The sequence below is a fragment of the Callospermophilus lateralis genome, chromosome 18 (genome assembly GCF_048772815.1).
Source record: "Callospermophilus lateralis isolate mCalLat2 chromosome 18, mCalLat2.hap1, whole genome shotgun sequence".
Classification (NCBI taxonomy): domain Eukaryota; kingdom Metazoa; phylum Chordata; class Mammalia; order Rodentia; family Sciuridae; genus Callospermophilus; species Callospermophilus lateralis.
The window spans coordinates 19642197-19661026 of record NC_135322.1 but is presented as its reverse complement, the minus strand read 5'-3'; the positions used below and the strand labels follow the sequence as shown (position 1 = coordinate 19661026).

The window sequence follows — 18830 nt, the reverse complement described above, 5'->3', positions numbered from 1 at the left end:
TTTGTTGTTGTTCCTCTGTTTGCAGTGTTTTTTTCTGCTGTTAAGATTTTTCATTATTACTGGTTTGAACAATTTGATAGTTATATGCTTTGGTGTTCTTTTTCTCATGTTTCTTATGCTTGGGATTTATAATAGTTCTTTGTAATTTTCTATTTTTCATCAAATTTAGTCCATTTTGTATAACAAAGTACCACAAACTAAGTAATTTATAAAGAATAGCCATTTGTTTTTCACAGTTCTGGAGGTTGGGAAATCCAAGATCAAGGCACTGGCACTTTTGAACTGTGGTAAGTGCCTGATCTCAGCTTCCAAGATGGCACCTTGAATGCCTGTCTTCTGGTAGGGAGCAATGCTGTTCCTCACATGGCAGAAGAGCAAAAGAGAGAGAACTCACTCCCACCAGTACTTTTTGTAGTGGCATTATGGCATTAACCCATCGAGGGCAGAGCCCTTGTGACCTACACATCTCCCTAGAGGCGTCACCTCCCAGTGTAATTGCAATGGCACTGAGTTTCAACATGAAATTTGGAAGAGACAAAAATATTCAAACTATAGCAGGAAATATTCACTTTTATTACAGTTTTTTTTTCTGCAACAGTTTTCTCCCTTTTCCTTTTGAGGCCCTGATTTTTAAAAAAAATTCAAAATTTTGATAATTGTTCCAAAGGCCTCTTGAAGTGCTTCATTTTTCAACCTTTTTTTCTTGCCACTTTTCAAATTAGCAGTTCTACTAATCTTTCTCTTCTGTCATCTCCATTCTATTGTTGAACTCATTCTGTGAATGTTTTATTTGGTATATTTATCATTTGTAAATTTTTTTGTAGTTCATTTTTCTTTGCTTTCTGTTTTCCCACTCAAGAATGCTAAACTTTTTTTATGCAGCATATTATGATAGCTGTGTTAAAATCTTTGATAATTCCCACTTCTGAACCATCTTGGGGTTAGCACCTATTGATTCTTTTTTTCCTTTATAATTGATCTGATTTTCCTGGTTCTTCATGTATTGAATAATTTTTGTTTGTATTATGGATATTTTGAATAACATGTTATGAGACTCTGGTTCTGTTAAAACCCACTGGAGAAAGTGCATTCTTGTTTGTGTGAAGCAGGCAGCAGTGATTTGGTTAGGTTCGTGACTCCGGTTTAATCTCACTTGCCAATGGTGGCTGCAGCATTTATCAATTCCCAAGCCTTTGGTGTGCTGCTTTGGGGCTATTCTGCAGGTGTTTAACCTAGGGTGACCTTGAGATTCCTGTTAGGTCACAGTCAACAATAGGTGATCCCCCTCTATTTCTCTCCTGCTTACCAGATCCAGGTGCTCCTTTCCTGTCCCTGTGGCCAGACAGACAGTTCCTTTTGGAGAAACTGCTATGCAGTCTGTGCTTGGGCCACTTTGGGAGCAAAATGACAATAGAAATAATGGAGGAAAACAGTAGATTTCCCCACACATTGTTTGGACCATAGGGTCTAGTTTCCCAGTTTTTCTGGATGTAGGGACAGATTTTCTTTTGAGGTTGTAGGGACTGTGCTGCTAGCTCCAAGGTGGAGCTGGCCTTGGGGCAAACATAGGAGAGAAACAGGGAAAAAAGAAAAACAATCCCAGTTCTCTCTGGCTTGGAAAGGGAGCCTCTCTCAGATTTTTTTTTTTTTTTTTCCTCCAGTGCTAGGGATTGAGCCTAGGGCCTGAAGCAGGCAGCCAGGTGCTCTACTACTGAGCCATGTCTCCAGCTGTTCTCTCAAATTTTTGACGTCTGTATTTGCTATACAGTTTCATGTCTCAGGCCACCCTGAGGTCTGAGGAAGGAAACAGAGGAAGGAAAAAGCCCATGAAACTCCTCATGATACTGTTTACTTTCAGTTTTTTTTTTTCTCCATTGCTTTTTTCTATTCAGAATTTCTGATTATAATTAGTATGGGTCTAAGCCACAGGTATGAAAATCATAAGTTCTTACAGAAATTCGCTTTGGTGTATCAACTGATTCCTCACTGATAATTCTTAAATTTTTTTGTCATAAATAAAGTCATTTCTAGGGTTGGAGTAATTGGGTTCACAAATTTCAGTAAACTTTTTGATGCCTTTTATTTCTAGTTCTTTAAGTCAGAAGCCAAATGAGAAACCACTTAGATTGGCTGAGAAGAAAGAATATGATGAGAAGAATGGCTGTGTGAAGTAAGATTTGGGGGCATGTGTATACAAATTGTTTATTGAAATAATTGTAAGAAAATTATAAGCAGGAAGAATTTACATATTTTATTTCTAATTTCAAACTTCGTTCCTGTAAAAAAATACATAACCAGTAAGTCTTCTGTAGGCTTTGAGGTTAGTTTTTTTCCCTTTCTGTTTAAACAGTTTTACATTCCAAATAACTGTAACTACTCTGGAGTATCAAATGTGATAGAGTTTATTTAAGACAGTTCAGAGGTGGGTGGATTTTGCTGTTTTTACCAGCTGCTCTGGGGTTGGAAGGAGGGCATAGATCAAGCAGCCCTGCAGCCACCCAGCTCCCCAGATGCCACTCTGATGCCCTGTCACAGCTTCTTACCCATCCCAAGCTCCTCATAGTATCCCAGGGCCAAGGGCTATGAAGGCTGTCATGGAACTTACAGCCGGGAATGGCTGTTAAGGCATCCGATTTGACAACCTTCTTCCCATTAATGCCTGAATGTTTTGCTGTTATAAGTGGTTCCTTCCTTTGGAACCAAAGCCTTTCATTATCCATTTATTTTAAATTACTAGCTGGTAAATTAACCCTGAAATATCTCATTCCCTTTTATTTATGTATTAAAAAGTTTTATTCTTCTCTCTTATTCTGCTAAATGGCCCTTATTGGAATCCACTGATGAAAGTATACTAGTTATCCTGTCTGCTATGGTTCCAGGGAAACTTGAAGTGGCTCAAGGTTAAATGGCAAGGAAGAAAGAAGACAGTGGGTTTCTTAGAAATCCAGAGACTGACCTGGTGATCATGTGATCCTTCCTAGGATCTGATCAAATAGTCCTGGGGTTGGCTATGCTATGTCCAGAGCCTAGGGAACCAGGCATTCAGAGCCTGGTGAACCGTATGTCCATTATTTTTGGTCAAGTAATGAAGGCAGCCTAGAAAAGACATCTTTTCCTTAAGGGTGATAAAGTAGGGATTTGCAGGCTTCATGTAACTTAATAATAACATTAGTTAGGAAAGGGGACACAGTAACTTTGGCATGTTGCCATTCATCCTGACTTATCTTTAAAGGACCACCTTAAAGACCTTACAGAAATTCAGGAAGAGTTCACCCCAGATTTGATTATCTTCCCTGTTCCAGGATAGTATACCTTCTTCTCCTTTTGAATCCTGGGTTCTTGGGTGACAGGGAGAGTGTCAGGGTCCACATCCAGAGTACCAGGGCCCACATAGCAGATTTTTCTTTAGAAGGTTTTTAGGTTTTTAAGAGAAACAACCCTGTTCCTCTGAGAGCATCTGGAGATGATTGCAAGCTTAGATTAGACCAATACATCATTTCTAAACTGTTTCCAAGTTCCACTAGCAATTGGTTCTAAGTCCATTTGGTTGGTAGCAGTTCCCTGCAGCATTTTGGTGAAGAGGATTTTGACATTGTGTCAGATGTACTGGGGACAGTACATCTGACACAATGATTATGAGTGATTAAGATATCCAATCTAGGTATAGGAGAGTTGAGTAGTGGCCTGCTTGCCATCTGTCATATCTGATGTTTAAATGTAAGCTTGTAGCTGTCTTTTTTTCTTTTGCATTCTTTTTTTTAACACCTTTATTTTGTTTATTTACTTTTATGTAAATAAAAGTAAATAAACAAAATACTGAGGATCGAACCCAGGGCCTTGCATGCGTTAGACAAGCGCTCTACCGCTGAGCCACAACCCCAGCCCTATCTTTTGCGTTCTTTATCTTCTGATCTTTCCATATCTGCATACTACTATAAAATATGTTCTTTTTCTTCAGTTCTCTTCCTATAAACATTTTAAATTTCCCTATTTTCTTCTATTGCTTATTTAAGATGGGAAATTCTTCTAAATAAATAAATTCTTTATAATATTGTTTCTGTATCAAGAGTTTGAACACCAGTTCTTAATAAAGCCTGAATTGAATGCCCTGTACACAGGCAGTTGAGTCCTTCCTGCCCAGAGCTCTCTGCCAAAGCCCTGTGAATGGTTTAATCATTCTCATGGTTCTTCCCTCTTAATCATCCCACACTTGGTCCCTCCCCTGACTCCACCCCACTTGCATTGTGATTCTGATGAGATGAGCATCCGTGGTCTGTGAGTAGAAAATACTGTGGAGCCTCACAGGAGCCAAGTGTGGCTCCTTCTCTGTTCTTGCAAAAATTCTTGGTTTTTCTGACATTAATAAATTATTGTCTATTGTTTTTTTCTTTCTTTAGTTTTCTATATATCTTTATAGATTCATCTCCAAAATCCCCCTCTGTTGTCCAAACATACCCTCAGTAATTTAGCTTGCATCTTCTGGGAGAACTTTCTGAATTTCCTGCCTGTGCCCATGCCCATGCCTGCTACATCCTGTGTCTATCACCACCAGCATCTTGTCATTACTGAATCTTTTTGAATGGAGTCTCCTTTCTTCTGGGTTTTCCATTTTCCTCTTATTTGATTGACTTCTTGTTTTGGTAAAGGGTATCCTCTGATAGCTTCCTGAGGAGGAAAACAAGAAAGATTGAACTTTTTCAAGAGTGCAAAAATACTTTTAGGCTATTTTCACACTTTGGTTATCAGTTTTTGAAAGCATCTACTTTATTTTCTAGTATCTAGTTATTGCTTTCTGATTTCTTATTTATATATGACTTTCTTTTTCTCTCAGGAAACTATAATTTTGTTGATTTTTAAATTTATAATATCACATTTTTAATTTACAAGCGTTTTTTTTTTTTTTTTTTCCTATTTTTCATGATTAAGTTTTCTGGCACTATGTTCCTCACTTTGGGAAAATATTTTTTACTTTTTCAATGATATCTTACATTCTTGTCTTTTTTTTTTTTTTTTTGGTACTGGGGATTGAAACTAGAGGTACTTTACCACTGAGCCATATCCTAGTCCTTTTTATTTTTTATATTGGGACAGGGCCTTGCTAAGTTGCTTAGTTTAGGGCCTTGCTAAATTGCTGAGATTGGCTTTGAACTTGCTCAAACCTCCTGAGTTGCTGGGATTGTAGGCATGTGCCACTGCACCTGGTTCTCTGTTTTCTAGAGTTTATATAACTCTTCTTCATGTTGTACTTCTCAAGTTGGACATATGATTTTTCTTTTAATATACTAGAGATTTAACCCCAGGGTTATTTTTTTTTACCAGTGAGCTACATCCCCACTCCTTTTTTTTTTTTTTTTTTTGAGACAGGTCTCTCTAAGTTGCTTAGGACTTGCTGAGTTGCTGAGACAGACCTTGAACATGTGATCCTCCTGTCATGGACCTCCATGTCGCTAGGATTATTGGCATGCCCCACTGTGCCCAACTGTGATGTGATTTTTTTAAATATATTTTTCATTTCTTTGTCTTTTTGTTTTACTTTTTGGGATGTTTTCGCAACTTTATTCTCCACCAATTTTGTTGATTTTTAAATTTATAATAAAACATTTTTAATTTGCAAGTGTTTTTCTTTTGTTCTCTTTTCCTGTTTTTTTGGAGGGGATGGTTGGTAGAAATTAAAGTCAGGACTAGGCAAGTGCTCTACCACTGAGCTAGAGCTCAGCCCAATTTACCCACTTTTTTTTCTTCTTTTTTTGGTGGTGCTGGGGATTGAACCCAGGGCCTTGTGCACACAAAGCAAGCACTTTACCAACTGAGCTGTATCCCCAGCCCCTCAATTTACCCTTTTAAACTGTCCTACAAGGAGCTGGGTTTATGGCTCAGTGGTAGAGTGCTTGGCTAGCACATGTGAGGCACTGGTTTTGATCCTTGGCACCAGATAAAAATAAATAAAATAAAAGTGTTGCATCCATTTACAACCAAAAATATTTTTTAAATTAAATAAATGAATAAAATGTCCTACAGGTATCCTGAGTGCTGAGTGGCAGAAGCCAGCTGGGTTCTCATTATTCAGCCTTACTCCCCTCCTCCACTTTTCAGTGCAGTCCTTCCATCTTCAGCTGTTCCTCTAGTGCCCCAGTCCTAAGAGCTCTGTTTGATCCTCTCTAGGACATTAACCCTGGTCTTCCCCTAGGATGGGGTGGGTAGCTTTCTGGCATCGAGAAGTGGAAGGGGATCTGGGGTTTGCCCTCTTTATTTTATCCCCCTGCTATATTGCCACAATAGGAGAAGGTTGTTCCTAATTCCTAAGCTTTCTGAAGATTTATTCTGTGAGAATAGATTTGGTCTTCTTATGTATGACTGGCTTAGATTCAACTGTTTTGGATCTGCCAAGTTAGTAACCACATGTTCATCTGCTTTCCAGCTTCTAAAATTTTGTTTGTAATATTGTCTCCTCTGTGGTTCTCTACTTCATTGTGGCTTTAAAAAAGATTAAAAAAAAAAAAAAGCTTCATCAAGATAAAATTTATCTATCTTAAAATTTACATTTTTTTGTGTGTGTGCATATGGTACTGGGGATTGAACCATGGACCTTATGCATTCTAGGCAAGCACCTTTGCACTGAGCTACATCCCCAGCCCAGTTTATTCTTTTGATATGTATAATTCAGTGGTTTTTAGTATATTCACAGAGTTGTGCAACCATTACCATTGTCCAGTTTTAGAACATATTTATTACATCCCCCCCAAAAAACCTGTATTTGATAGTAGTCATTCTACTTTCCCTTCTCCCTATCCCTCACCACTAATCTATTGTCTGTTACTGTGGGTTTTCCCATTCTTGATATTATATGGAAATAGAGCCATATAATACTTAGTTCTTTATGACTTGCTTCTATCACTTAGCATCATATCTTCAAAATTATTTTTTTTTTGGTAGCATGATTACTCCTTTTTATTGCTGAGTAAAAACTATTGCATGTATATGGCATATTTTATTTATCCATTCATCAGTTGATAAACATTTGTATCTTGTGGCTCTTGCACTTTAAAAATATGTAAGAATGGGATTTCAGGTGACAGGCATGATGACACGCACCTGTAATCACAGCTATTTGGGAGACTGTCACTGGAGGATCAAGTGTTCAAGTCCATTGTGCAACACAGCAAGACCCCATCTTAAAATATAAAATCAAGTTTAGGAAAGAATGTAACTTAATATGTATATTTAATCCACTCTTTTTCTTCCAAAGTCCCAGTCACTGAAAATGGTTTATGAGTTCTCTCCTGCTGTCACTAGTCCTTACCCAAATTGGGGCTGGGGCTGGGGCTTAGTCTAGAGGAAAGCAATTTTAAATTTCTTTTCCACTGAGTTAGCAGAGGTGGTAGGGCAAGTACTCTCTGGGCTTTTTTTCTCATCTATAATAAAGCTAATGAAGCAGAATGGTGATTCCTCAGATACTCTGCACAAGGACTAGGTGGTAGAGTTGTTGCAGCCCAGATGCAGGCACAAGGTTGGAAAGTGGGAAGCATAAAATAGGCATGCTACTGTGGCCTTGTATCTTAATCAAACAGAACAGAGCAGGCAGGCAGTCCGCTTACAGCCAGGCCTGGGTTAGAGAGTCCATTTTACCTCTGTTAAGGAAGACTTCAAATAACAGTTCAGTTGAGGAAATATAAATATTTTTTGTCTTAACAGTGTTTTTTTAATGATTTTACAGATTACTGCAGTTTTTAAATCCTGATCCTTTGAGAGCTGATGGAATCTCTGATCTGCAGCAGGTATTACAGGCCCTAAAAACAATTAAATAGGAGAGAAAACAGTTCGCTCTTAAAAATTCTTCTCCTTCCTCTCTCCAGTCTTAAAATTAGAAGAGAAACTCCTCGGGTGGGGGACTTTGCCTGAAGACATGCTTTTATAGATTGGTAAATTCGTGCTTCAGAGAAATTTTTATTTTTATTTGGGTAATAGGTGATCTTCTTTCATTTAGGTAGTTTTGGTGTTTTTCAGGTTGTTAACATTGAAATCATATGCTTTCTTTCTATGCTGGTACTCTATGCTAAGAGTTCAGGGCAGATACTGGTTGTCTAATGTCTGTATCACTCAGTTGCAGAAGTTGAAGTCAGGCATGCAGCAGCCTGTCATGGTGCTCCGGAACAGGATTGATCCCTGCCTGACCATCGACACGTCACCACTGTCTGCAGACCTGAAAAAGGTGAAAGTGCTCTTAGAACCAAATTCATGAAGAAATATCAACCTTTTCTAATGTAGAAGGATTTTTTTGGTTTTTTTTTCTTTTAATTTTTTCCCAGTGCTATGGACGGAATCCAGGGCCTGGAGCAGGCTAGGCAAAGCACTCTACCACTGAGCAACACCCCTAGTCCCATAGAAGGATTTCTAAATAAAAGTTATAAGGTTACATTGTATAATTTCTTTGCTTTTGAAATTCTCTTTTATAAAGTTTTTGTTAATAATTTATTCTTAAGTCCTGGATAAGTTCTTGTAAGTGAATAATTAATTTAAGGAAAAACCATTGTATACTGTAAACCCCCTTCTGAAATAAGTTTTTAAATGGGCCTTTGAAAAAAGGGGCTTTGAAGACATAACAGGGCAATTGTAATATACTTCTTAGCCATTCTTTCCAAAATGGCTTCATAGATAGGTGGTTTCACTTGGTAAATCGATCATTCATGCGTACCTGTTACTTTCCTAATTTTTTAAAAAAGAGGTTAAAACTTATTTTTAAAAGATAGAAAATCACAAGGATGAAAGAGTGACAGAGAAGTCTTGAATCAGCAGGAGATTTTCATAAAATTTTAGAGGATGAAAGCTAGGTAGCAGAGTATGGTTGACTTAACAGGGAAAGAGCTAGGAGGTGGAGAGGAGTGGACAGTGAACTTCTCACCCTGTTTCCTGACAATACACAACCAGTTTATATTGTTCTAAGGAAGAAAATTGGAGACTCTTTCTGGAGAAATTGAGTGACCATGGAGTAGTGGTGCTTAATGATGGTGTTTGGAATTTTCCCAGTTAGAATGCCTGTTTGTTGCCCAGTCTTCCTGTAGTGATGTCTCACTCTCATGGTGACTAGATTTGCCCCACCCACAGAGCCTTTAGTCAGGTTTTAGTGAATTAAAAAAAACACAAAACTAGTTTTTTTCATATATATATATATTTATAATACATATATTATATATATAATATAATGAGAATCATAGACCTTTTTTCTTTCTCTCTCTCACACACACTCATATGAAACACAGACATCTGAAGAAAGTCTTTACCTTAAGAAAAAAAGTTTAAAACAAACTCTGAAGGAAATAATGACTGGAGAAGAAAATATTAGAAAATAAATATTGCCAGGTGCAGCAGTGCATGCCTGTGGTCACAGCTGCTCAGGAGGCTGAGGCAGGAGGATTGCTTCAGCCTTGGAGTTTGAGACCAGTCTGGGCAATATAGTGCAACTCATCTCTTAAGAAAAAGAAAGGAATGGGGGAGAGAAAGAGAAAGGGAGAGGGAAAAGAAAAAAAGGAAGTAAGAAAGGAAAGGAAAATATCCTCAGAGGAAAGAAGGTATGGCATCTTTTGCTGGAAAGAGGAGGGAGGAGAAGGGGAGAGAAAGATCATTAAAAAAGGTTCTCAGAAGTTCAAAATATTATAAATTTTTGAAAATAAGTGGTTTTGAGAAATAAAATAGAAGTCAGCAGAAAGTAGAACAAAAAGGCAACAAGATGAATCAAGGAGGAAAAAAAAAAGAATTTGAGGTGCAGTATCTGAAAATGGAATTTCAGACTGAATCATATAAGACAGACTACACAGGTTGCACTGGAAGCTCCATGTTGACATCAGAGACTATTCCATTTGGAGTTCAGGGGTCTGGGGAGGAAGATGTCACAGACACCATGGTGCTGACGAGTTCAGCTTTTTGGAAAGAGTTACAGAAGGGGCAGAAAAATCTCTGAGGAAGAACACAGGAACATTTCCTGAACCTAATGGAAATAAATCTCCACATTGAGCTATCTCACACTGGCCTGCACAACTTATGAACAGACATTAGCTGTATGGGTTTGAAGCATCTGAACTTGGATTCAGAGAGCACAAAATCTTCTAGAGGTAAAAATGGTCCCCATCTCAAGACCAGAAGTCAGGTACCTCAGATTTCTTCATAGCAACACCAAAGGAGTTACTTCATGTTGACAATAATCGTCTTTTTTGGAATAAAATCATTTTTGAAGCACATATGGAATATTGCCAAGCTTAAGCCTAGATTCTTTGAGAAGATTTCATTGTTTTTATGGCAATTTTTCATGTGAGTAAGAAACTAAAAACATTGATGTTGATTAAAGGTGAAAAAAAGTTATTTCCACCTATACATCCATACTCACATAGTAATGAGGTGTGAAAGTAGAACAAAACATATTTTCAGACATGCAGTCTCAAAAATAACAAAGAAGTATTTCCCCTGTACTCTTTGCCAAGAAGCTGTTTCAAAATGTTCATACAACAAAGAAGTTCACCAAGAAAGACCACATGGGTTGCACCTGTCTACCTGGAAGCTCCCAGGTTGGCGACAGAGTAAGCAGTACCTTTGCATCTGGGACTCAGGGTTCTGGGGAGAGGGATCACAGAGCCCATGGTGCTCTTGAACTCAGTCTTTTAGAAAATTATATCAGTGTGGCTAGAGAACTCTGTTGGAGAATTTGGTTTAGTGAGAGATATATAGATAAACAAAGGAATAAAAGCATGTTTTTAAAATGCTGTACAAGGGAGGCTGGTGGACTGGCAGATTATTGGGAGAATAAGATCAAAAAACCACATCCTTGATCCAGTGAGCTCTAGTGGATCACCATCCAGTTTCTTTTGAATGGAGCCCAGGAAAACAAAATTTTATATAATAGGAGTATAGTACTGAGCTAAGAGTCAGAGGGACTTACCAGGGTAAGTCTCAGAAAAGTCAGATTAATCAATGTGTATATACTGAGTGGTAGATGGAGTAGAGTGGCAATGATATGGAGCTGTTGTTTGTTTTCTCTACTTTATTGTGGTTTTTGGTTGTTGATTTTTTTGTAGGCTCTTCAAAGAAATAAGTTCCCGGGACCCAGTCACACTGAATCTTACTCTTGGCCTCCCATAGCACGTGGCTGTGATGTGGTTGTCATTTCTCACTGTGGAAATGACCCTTTGTTGTACCTCCCACCGTTGCTTACGATTTTGCAAACGGGGGGCTGCTACAAGTCATTACCAAGTAGAAACGGAGTAAGTTTAAGACAATTTTGTTTCACAACAAAAATGAATTAAATTTTTATTTTTTTAATTATACACTTGACCTTTGGTAAAGTTCAGGTTACATTACTCAGTTTGGTTTTCCAACTGCCAAGATAGAAGAAAGTGAGAAAGTAGCCTTTCTCGTCTCCTGGTCACCTGTACTCCTGTACTGATTCTCATCCAAGCCTGGATTGTGGGTCATGGGCTGAGCAGGAAAGCCCTGGCTTTTAGAGGTGAACATAGAATTATAAAATGATCTCACATTAATTCATGTCATTGTCATGGCAACCATGTGATGTGGTCAGGGTGTATATCATTCTCACCACTGTATACATGAGAAGACCCAGGTCATGATAAGTTGCTTGGGTGAATTCTTGACAGCTGATATGGTGTGGAAGTGGGCTTAGAAGTTAAGTTTCTGTTGTCTTATTCTACATTCTTCAATATCTCATAGTACCCCACACTGTTTTAGAATAATTTCCCCATGTGTAAGAACCTGAAAGTAACAGAAAGATGGAGAGAAGGGAAATGGGTATGGGTTCAAATGGCAGTGAATAGTGATGTCCACTTTTCTGGGTTTGGGCTCTTGGAACTGATGGGTGTAAAACCTCCGTCCTAACACAAAGGGTGCACTCCGGAGGGTTCCATCATGTGTCAAACGGTGAAACAGCAGTACGAAAATGAGCTTAGAGTTGCAGTTAGAACAGATACTAGCTCTCTTTCTAATTATGCCATGCAGTTTGATGATTTCCCTTTGGAATTCAAGCTGGTTATTAGATATTGATTTAATCAAATGAATGCATTTATCCCCCTCATCCCTCACCAGTTTGTTAACAGCTAAGCCCTGTTAATGATATATAGCTAGTGTTGAGGTAGAACCATGGCTGGGGTTAGAAAAGGCCATCTTAAGTCTTGACCCTTGTGTCTCCCTACTTTCTCCATGCCTCTATGGTCAACCTGCCTTCAGGTCTGTGCCTGGAAACTGTCATCTGAATCTTTCTAAAGGAAAGAGGAAACTAGGCTTCTCTTCGATTAATGGATAGCAAGTGTCCAGGAAGGTATTTGGTAGGCAGTACACCTTCAAGAGAATCTGTGGGCTAGTGGAGGGTAGGGTTCAGAAGGTAATTTCCTAAGAAAGAGCTGTTATCCACTTTTTAAGGCCCCTCTCAGGAAGTGGTTAGTTCATCCTTGGGCTTAGGAGCAGGAAATCTGGAGCCAGACTTCCTAGGTTCAAATCATGTTGCTACCAAGTATGAACTGTGTAGCCTTGGGCAACTGGCTTTACTTCTCTGTGCCTCAGATGCCTCATCTGTGAGATGAAGTAATAGTAGGCCCTACTCATAAGAATGTATTAAACGAATTAATACTTATGCAATACTTAGCTTAAGCCCTAAGAAAATCTAGCTCAATGTGTCTAAAATCTGTTTTTTAAAATATTTTTTAGATGTCAATTTATCTTTATTTATTTATATGCAGTGCTGAGAATTGAACCCAGTGCCTCACACATGCTAGGCAAGTGCTCTACCACTGAGCCATCACCCCAATCCCCTAAATCTATTTTAATGAAATTATTTTTAACTCTTCTAACTTATGTGATAATGGTGGTAGCAAAACCTGAAGTAGCACTTATTGTGTACAAGGAGATGTTCTGGATGTTTCACATATACTGTGTTCAATTTCTAACTACTGTTCAAAACTATTTGAATTTGTTTGTCTTTTCAGCCTCTTGCAGTCATCGTGTGCCCAGGGTGGAAAAAGGCCCAATTTATTTTTGAATTACTGGGCGACTATAGCATGTCCTCCAGGCCTCTTCATCCTGTGTTATTAACAATTGGACTTCACAAAGATGAAGCCAAAAACATGAAGCTTCCAAGGGGGTGTAAGCATTCTTTCCAAGCAGTTTGGCTTTCCCCGTAGAAGACAGGGGACCCTGCCCAGGCAGGTCTGGGATTGTAGATGACAGGCTTGTGTGATAACCTAGCTTGTCACTCATTGATGGGTATCCATGATGTAGGTTCAATCTTGACCTACATCTGTTTTGCTGAGAAAACTACAGGATTTCATTTATCCACTTTCTACTCACCACTTACTGCTTGCTAGATGCTGAACACAGTTGTTGACTAAAAGCCTCCTGCTTTTCAGGAGTGCAGAACCTGGTAGGAGTGCCAAGGCTTGTCCCCTACTGACAGGGCTCAGCCAGGGTGGGCACCTGAGGAGAGAAGCGCAGTATGTGGAATCTTAGCAAAGGAAATGTTGTGAAAACCTGTAAAAAAAAAAAAAAATCTAAAATGGGCATTGTTTTTTCTTTTAAAATGTAGGCGATGTGATTGTCACAACACCACATAGTCTCCTGAGACTTCTCACATACCAAAGCTTGTTATTTCTTAGACTTTGTCATCTAGTGTTGGATGAGGTGGAAGTGTTATTCCTTGAAGCTAATGAGCAGGTAAGTATGGCATCTATTTAGATGTTATTACTATTCTAAATGTATACATATACTTCTAAAATAGATAAAATTTAAGTATTAATAGAATCAGGAAAAAGGATCTAGTTAAGGAATAAATTGGTTAATCTAAAAAAAAATTTCCTTTAACTTCTATAATTTAGAAGAGAGAATATTTATTTGAAATTTCATTCCAGTGTTAAATCTCTCTTTGAAAAGCAACATTTCTCTCCCAGGAAGATTTACTGAAATAATGAATGTTTTTCTGATTATAAAAGCAATAATTTTTATTGTAAAAAATTTTGAGAAATAGAGAAGAGCACTTGAAAAAAATACAATACCCTAATCATCTTACACTCAAAGGCAATCATTCTACTATTTTGGATTATTTCTTCCTTTTTAAAATTTCTAATTGTTGATACATGTATTCAATATCAAGAGCACATTTTATGTATAATTTTTTAATTCACATTTTGCAGTTTACAGCATTGTATTATTACTTCCTGTTCTAAAGGTTATTATTATTATTGGGCATATTGAATCACATGGGCATAACAATTTATGCAATGTTTGCTGTCCTCCGACCAGTAGGAGGCCCTGGCCTGGTTTTTTGATCCGTAAACAGATCTTGTTAGTACAGTTTGCATCTTTTTTTTTTTTTTTTTTTTTTTTGCAGTGCTAGGCATGGAACCAGGGCTTGATGCATGCTGGGCCAGTGTTCTACCACTGGTTTGCATGTCTAGCCTTGTAGTTTGTATTTCCATGATTACTTAAGTTGAACATTAATTCATTTTAATCATTATGTTCATTTTCTAAAGTTGCTAGATCATTTCCTTTTCTTTCTTACGGTGCAGTCATCTTTTGTAATTACTTTTTGACCTTTTTAAATGTGAGCATGTTAATCCCATTAGATGTGTTAACACATATTTACCAAGATGTTTTTTGTGCTTTAATTTGATTTATAGTGGAGTTTTATGTTCATTGATATTCTCTTTCTCTCCCCTCGCTGCCCCACCCCTCACCTTTTTCCTCTTTTTTTCCCTTTGTGTTTCCAGGGATTGAACCTAGGGGCATTCTACTACTGAGCTATGTCCTCAGTCCTTTTTGTTTTTTATTTGAGACAGTCTCACTAAGTTGCCCACACTGTGATTACAGGTATGCACCACTGAATTTGGCTACATTTTCTCTCAGAGGAGCATGCCTATAATCCTAGTCACTTGGGAGGCTGAGGCAGGAAGATTGCAAGTTTGAGGCTAACCTCAGCAATTTAGTGAGGCCCTAAGCAATTTAATGAGATCCTGTCTCAAAATAAAAATAATAAGGGCTAGATATGTAGCTCAGTTGTAAAGCACTCCTGGCTTCAGTCCCCAGTGCCAAAACAAAAAAACATTTTCTCCTTTTTGAGTTTCTCTCTTTACTTTTGTTTTGGAAAGGCTTCCTCCTGTCTGAAAACAGCAAATATGCAATTTTTTACATATTATGTTCTGTCAAACTAATTATTACTATATTTTGAAATAAAAATTAATTATATCAATTTTTTAGATGTTTGCTATATTAGATAACTTTAAAAAAAATGTTGAAGTTGAAGAAAGGGAATCTGCACCACATCAGATCATTGCGGTTGGCATTCATTGGAGCAGACATATAGAACATCTAATCAGAGAATTCATGAATGATCCCTACATTGTGATTACAGCCCCAGAGGAGGCTGCTCTCTATGGCAACGTCCAACAGGTGATGAATGAATGAGAGGGGAGCTGATGAGCACAAGCAAGTAGCCTGTATTTCATGGCTTAATATTAGATGACTGTAGCTTCTATTTCATACCCAAATCTATAATTGTAAATTAAATTTGTTTTGATTTCCTATGCATTCTTTTCTATTAAAATTATAACTTAGCTATGAAAAGTAAAACTGGAACTTTTTGAATATTTTAAAAATCAAATTACTTCATTTCTGAATTTCATTACCAGGTTGTGCATCTTTGCCTAGAATGTGAAAAAACCTCAACTTTACTCCAAGTTCTTGATTTCACTCCAAGTCAGGCACAAAAGACCTTGATCTTTACTTGCTCTGTAGCTGAAACAGAAATAGTGTGTAAGGTGAGTCCCTGTCTTGTTGATTTAAACTGTGGCTGAATCTTGAATGAGGAAAAAATGACTTGGGTAGTTGATATGTGGTGGGGAGATGCCATTTTGCAAGTTTAACATCAATCAGAAGAAGAGGTGGGCTCTGCTGAGAAGCATTGACAGCTGGAGGTCTGGCCTGGGGGAGGATCCTTGCCTTTCCTGAAGCATGGTCCCACAAGGGGAGTAAGGCTCAGGGAACAGTGCCAGGTGGTCTGTCAAGGTAGAACATGAAAGGGTCCAGTTGATCAACAAAATGCCCACATCACTACTCTCTATTTTAAAAAGTTGTGAAGATAACAGTAAAACATACTGTCATGTACCAGAAAAGCCAAGTACCAGAAAAGCCAAATAAATTGGCTAAAGACTTATTCAGTTTTATCTAATTTCATATTAATTGTAAAATGCTAATTAATTGCCGAAATGTACAAAGCTAAATACAAAAATTAAAAGAAGCTGTAGTACATCTTTCGGTACATAATAATGAGCTCAACAGTACAGTTAAAAGGCCCTTATTGGGCTGGGGATATAGCTCAATGGTAGAGTGCTTGCCAAGCATGTGTGAGGCCCTAATCCCCAGTACTGGAAGGGGGAGAAAAAAAAAAAAACCTTGTTGACAACAGTACCATGTATTTTATATATACTTATACATACATATGTGTATATGTGTTATTTTTAAAAGGAAGGGAAATAGTTTTAGCAAAATGATGTTTGTTTCACTTGAGCAAGTTTTTATATGAACTACAATGGAACTTTGGAGATATATTTACTTAATTTTATAGTCATTTCAAAGAATTACTGGGTCAGTGAGGTGATTTACAGTTGAATACTTTGATACTTAACTTGATGAGACAGCTGGCTTCAAGCTCATATTCCTAATTTTGAACTGGCTTCTGTGGTTTTACCTTTAGGTAGTAGAAAGCAATTCAATATTTTGCTTGAAAATGCATAAAGAAATGGTTTTTAACTTAAAAAGTGTTTTAGAACATTGGAAGAAGAAATTAAGTTCTGGCTCCCATATTGTATTAGGTAAGTGTTTTAATTTCTACTTCTATTTAGACAAAGGTTAGCTCATAGGAATCATGTCTTAGTTTATATATTTCACCTCCATATTTCAAAGACTTACTCAGAATTTATTAGTAATGTTAATTTTAAAATGAAAATTAACCTCCAAAAAGATTCTCATTGAGATGAATCTAGGTGCCCCAGAGCTCATAGGTCAATAGGCAGCAACCGTTGATCTAGACACTTTACCTGGAATTCTAGCTTGAGGATTACTGTTGTATATATAAAATCTGTGTATATGTAGTCTATAAAGTCTGTATCTAGCTGTACATAGTGCATCTGTACCTATATTGAAGCATCATAAATTATAATAAGGTTAAATATTAGAAATACAAAAGTTAGAATGTATAAAAAAAGAAAAGATCTGGGCAGCCTGGATTTGTAATAGAAAAAAGACATTTTTCAAGCTAAAAATGAAGCCACTTGTCTCTGGAATTAATCACTGGTGTGGGGCATTTGGGGAAGAAAGTGGGTAAGATGTTTCTTTGCTTCTAAAAAGTAAAATGAAGGATTGAGGATATAGCTTCATGCTAGAGTACTGGCATAGTAAGTATGAGGTTATGGTTTGATCCCTAGCATTGCAAGAAATAAAGTAAAATATAGTACAGAAATGCTTTGCAGGATGGTTTTGGGGACTGCTTATTAAAGTAAGTGCAGCTCATGGGAAATTGTTGAAATCTTTCCTCCAGCCTTAACTGACGATTGCATACCACTCTTGGCCATCACTGATGCCACGTGTGTAATTCACTTCAGCTTTCCTTCCTCACCAAAGATATTTGGTGGACGTCTATACTGCATGTCAGATCATTTTCAGAGTTTAACTGAACAGGTTTGACTATCGTTTTCTGTGTAATGAAAAATTTAGAGTCCACAAAGTTTCACTGAGACTGGTGTGAATGATTTGCTTTCTTTATTTACTCCCATTTTAAGGGTTCTCCTGCAGAGCAGGGAGATAAAAAAACCAAATCTGTCCTACTGCTAACGGAGAGAAATGCGAGCCATGCAGTTGGTGTTCTGCGCTACTTGGAAAGAGCAGATGCCAAAATCCCATCAGAGTTGTACGAGTTCACTGCAGGGGTCCTAGAAGCCAAAGAAGACAAAAAAGCCAGAAGACCTCTTTGTTCGTATCTTAAGGCTTTTGGATTTTGCAAGTAAGCCAGTCTTCTTTATTTTAATTAAAGTATAACATGCAGTCAGGTACAGAGATGATAAGTTTACAGCTTGAAACAACACTGATAAAACCAATAACCCAGTAAATAAATGAGCAAATGAACTAAAGAGGCATTTCTCAAAAAAAAGCTAACAAACATGAAAAAAAGTTAAAAAACGCTAGCAGTGAGGGAAATGCAAATCAAAACTACATTGGGATTTTATCTCACTCAAGAATATAAATAATAAATGCTGGTGAAGATGTAAGGGAAAAAGGAACACTTTTACCTGGAATTGTAAATTATATGAATTTACACTATATGAATCAGTGTGGAGGTTCTTCAAAAGATTAGGAATGGAACTACCATATGACCCAGCTATACTACTCCTTGGTATTTTCCTAAAAGAATTAAATTCAGTGTACTGTGGAGATACATGCATACCCATGTTTATAGTAACACAATCCACAATAGCCAAACTATGGAACCAGCCTAAGTGTCTTCGAATAGATGAATGGAAACAGAAAATATGGTATATCTATACAATGGAGTTTTACTCAGCCATAAAGAAGAATGAAATCCTGTCATTTGTAGGAAAATGGATGGAATAGGACATTGTCAAGTTAAACAAAATAAGGCAAACTCAGAAAGTCAGCGTTATATCTTCTCATTTGTTAGAGTGGAAAAAAGAAGGGGGATTTCATGAAAATAGAAGGGAAACCAGTTAAGAAAGAGAAGGGACCCTGGGGAGGGAGGAGGAGAAGGCATTGGGGAAGTACTGGAGAATGAA

General features: G+C 37.5%; 1 protein-coding gene across 7 annotated transcripts in view; it reads left to right on the top strand.

The window, feature by feature from the left end:
• The window catches only part of Tdrd12 (tudor domain containing 12), a 72830-nt gene that overhangs the window by 29856 nt on the left and 24144 nt on the right, over window positions 1-18830 (top strand). For all 7 annotated transcript variants that reach the window (XM_076838842.2, XM_076838841.2, XM_076838840.2 and 4 more), the window contains 11 exons: window positions 2090-2170; window positions 7715-7775; window positions 8102-8209; window positions 11064-11249; window positions 12981-13137; window positions 13577-13704; window positions 15244-15435; window positions 15675-15803; window positions 16739-16856; window positions 17582-17721; window positions 17823-18043. In XM_076838842.2, the coding sequence (XP_076694957.1) occupies window positions 2090-2170; window positions 7715-7775; window positions 8102-8209; window positions 11064-11249; window positions 12981-13137; window positions 13577-13704; window positions 15244-15435; window positions 15675-15803; window positions 16739-16856; window positions 17582-17721; window positions 17823-18043 (1521 nt within the window). The remainder of the gene's footprint in view (window positions 1-2089; window positions 2171-7714; window positions 7776-8101; window positions 8210-11063; window positions 11250-12980; window positions 13138-13576; window positions 13705-15243; window positions 15436-15674; window positions 15804-16738; window positions 16857-17581; window positions 17722-17822; window positions 18044-18830) is intronic.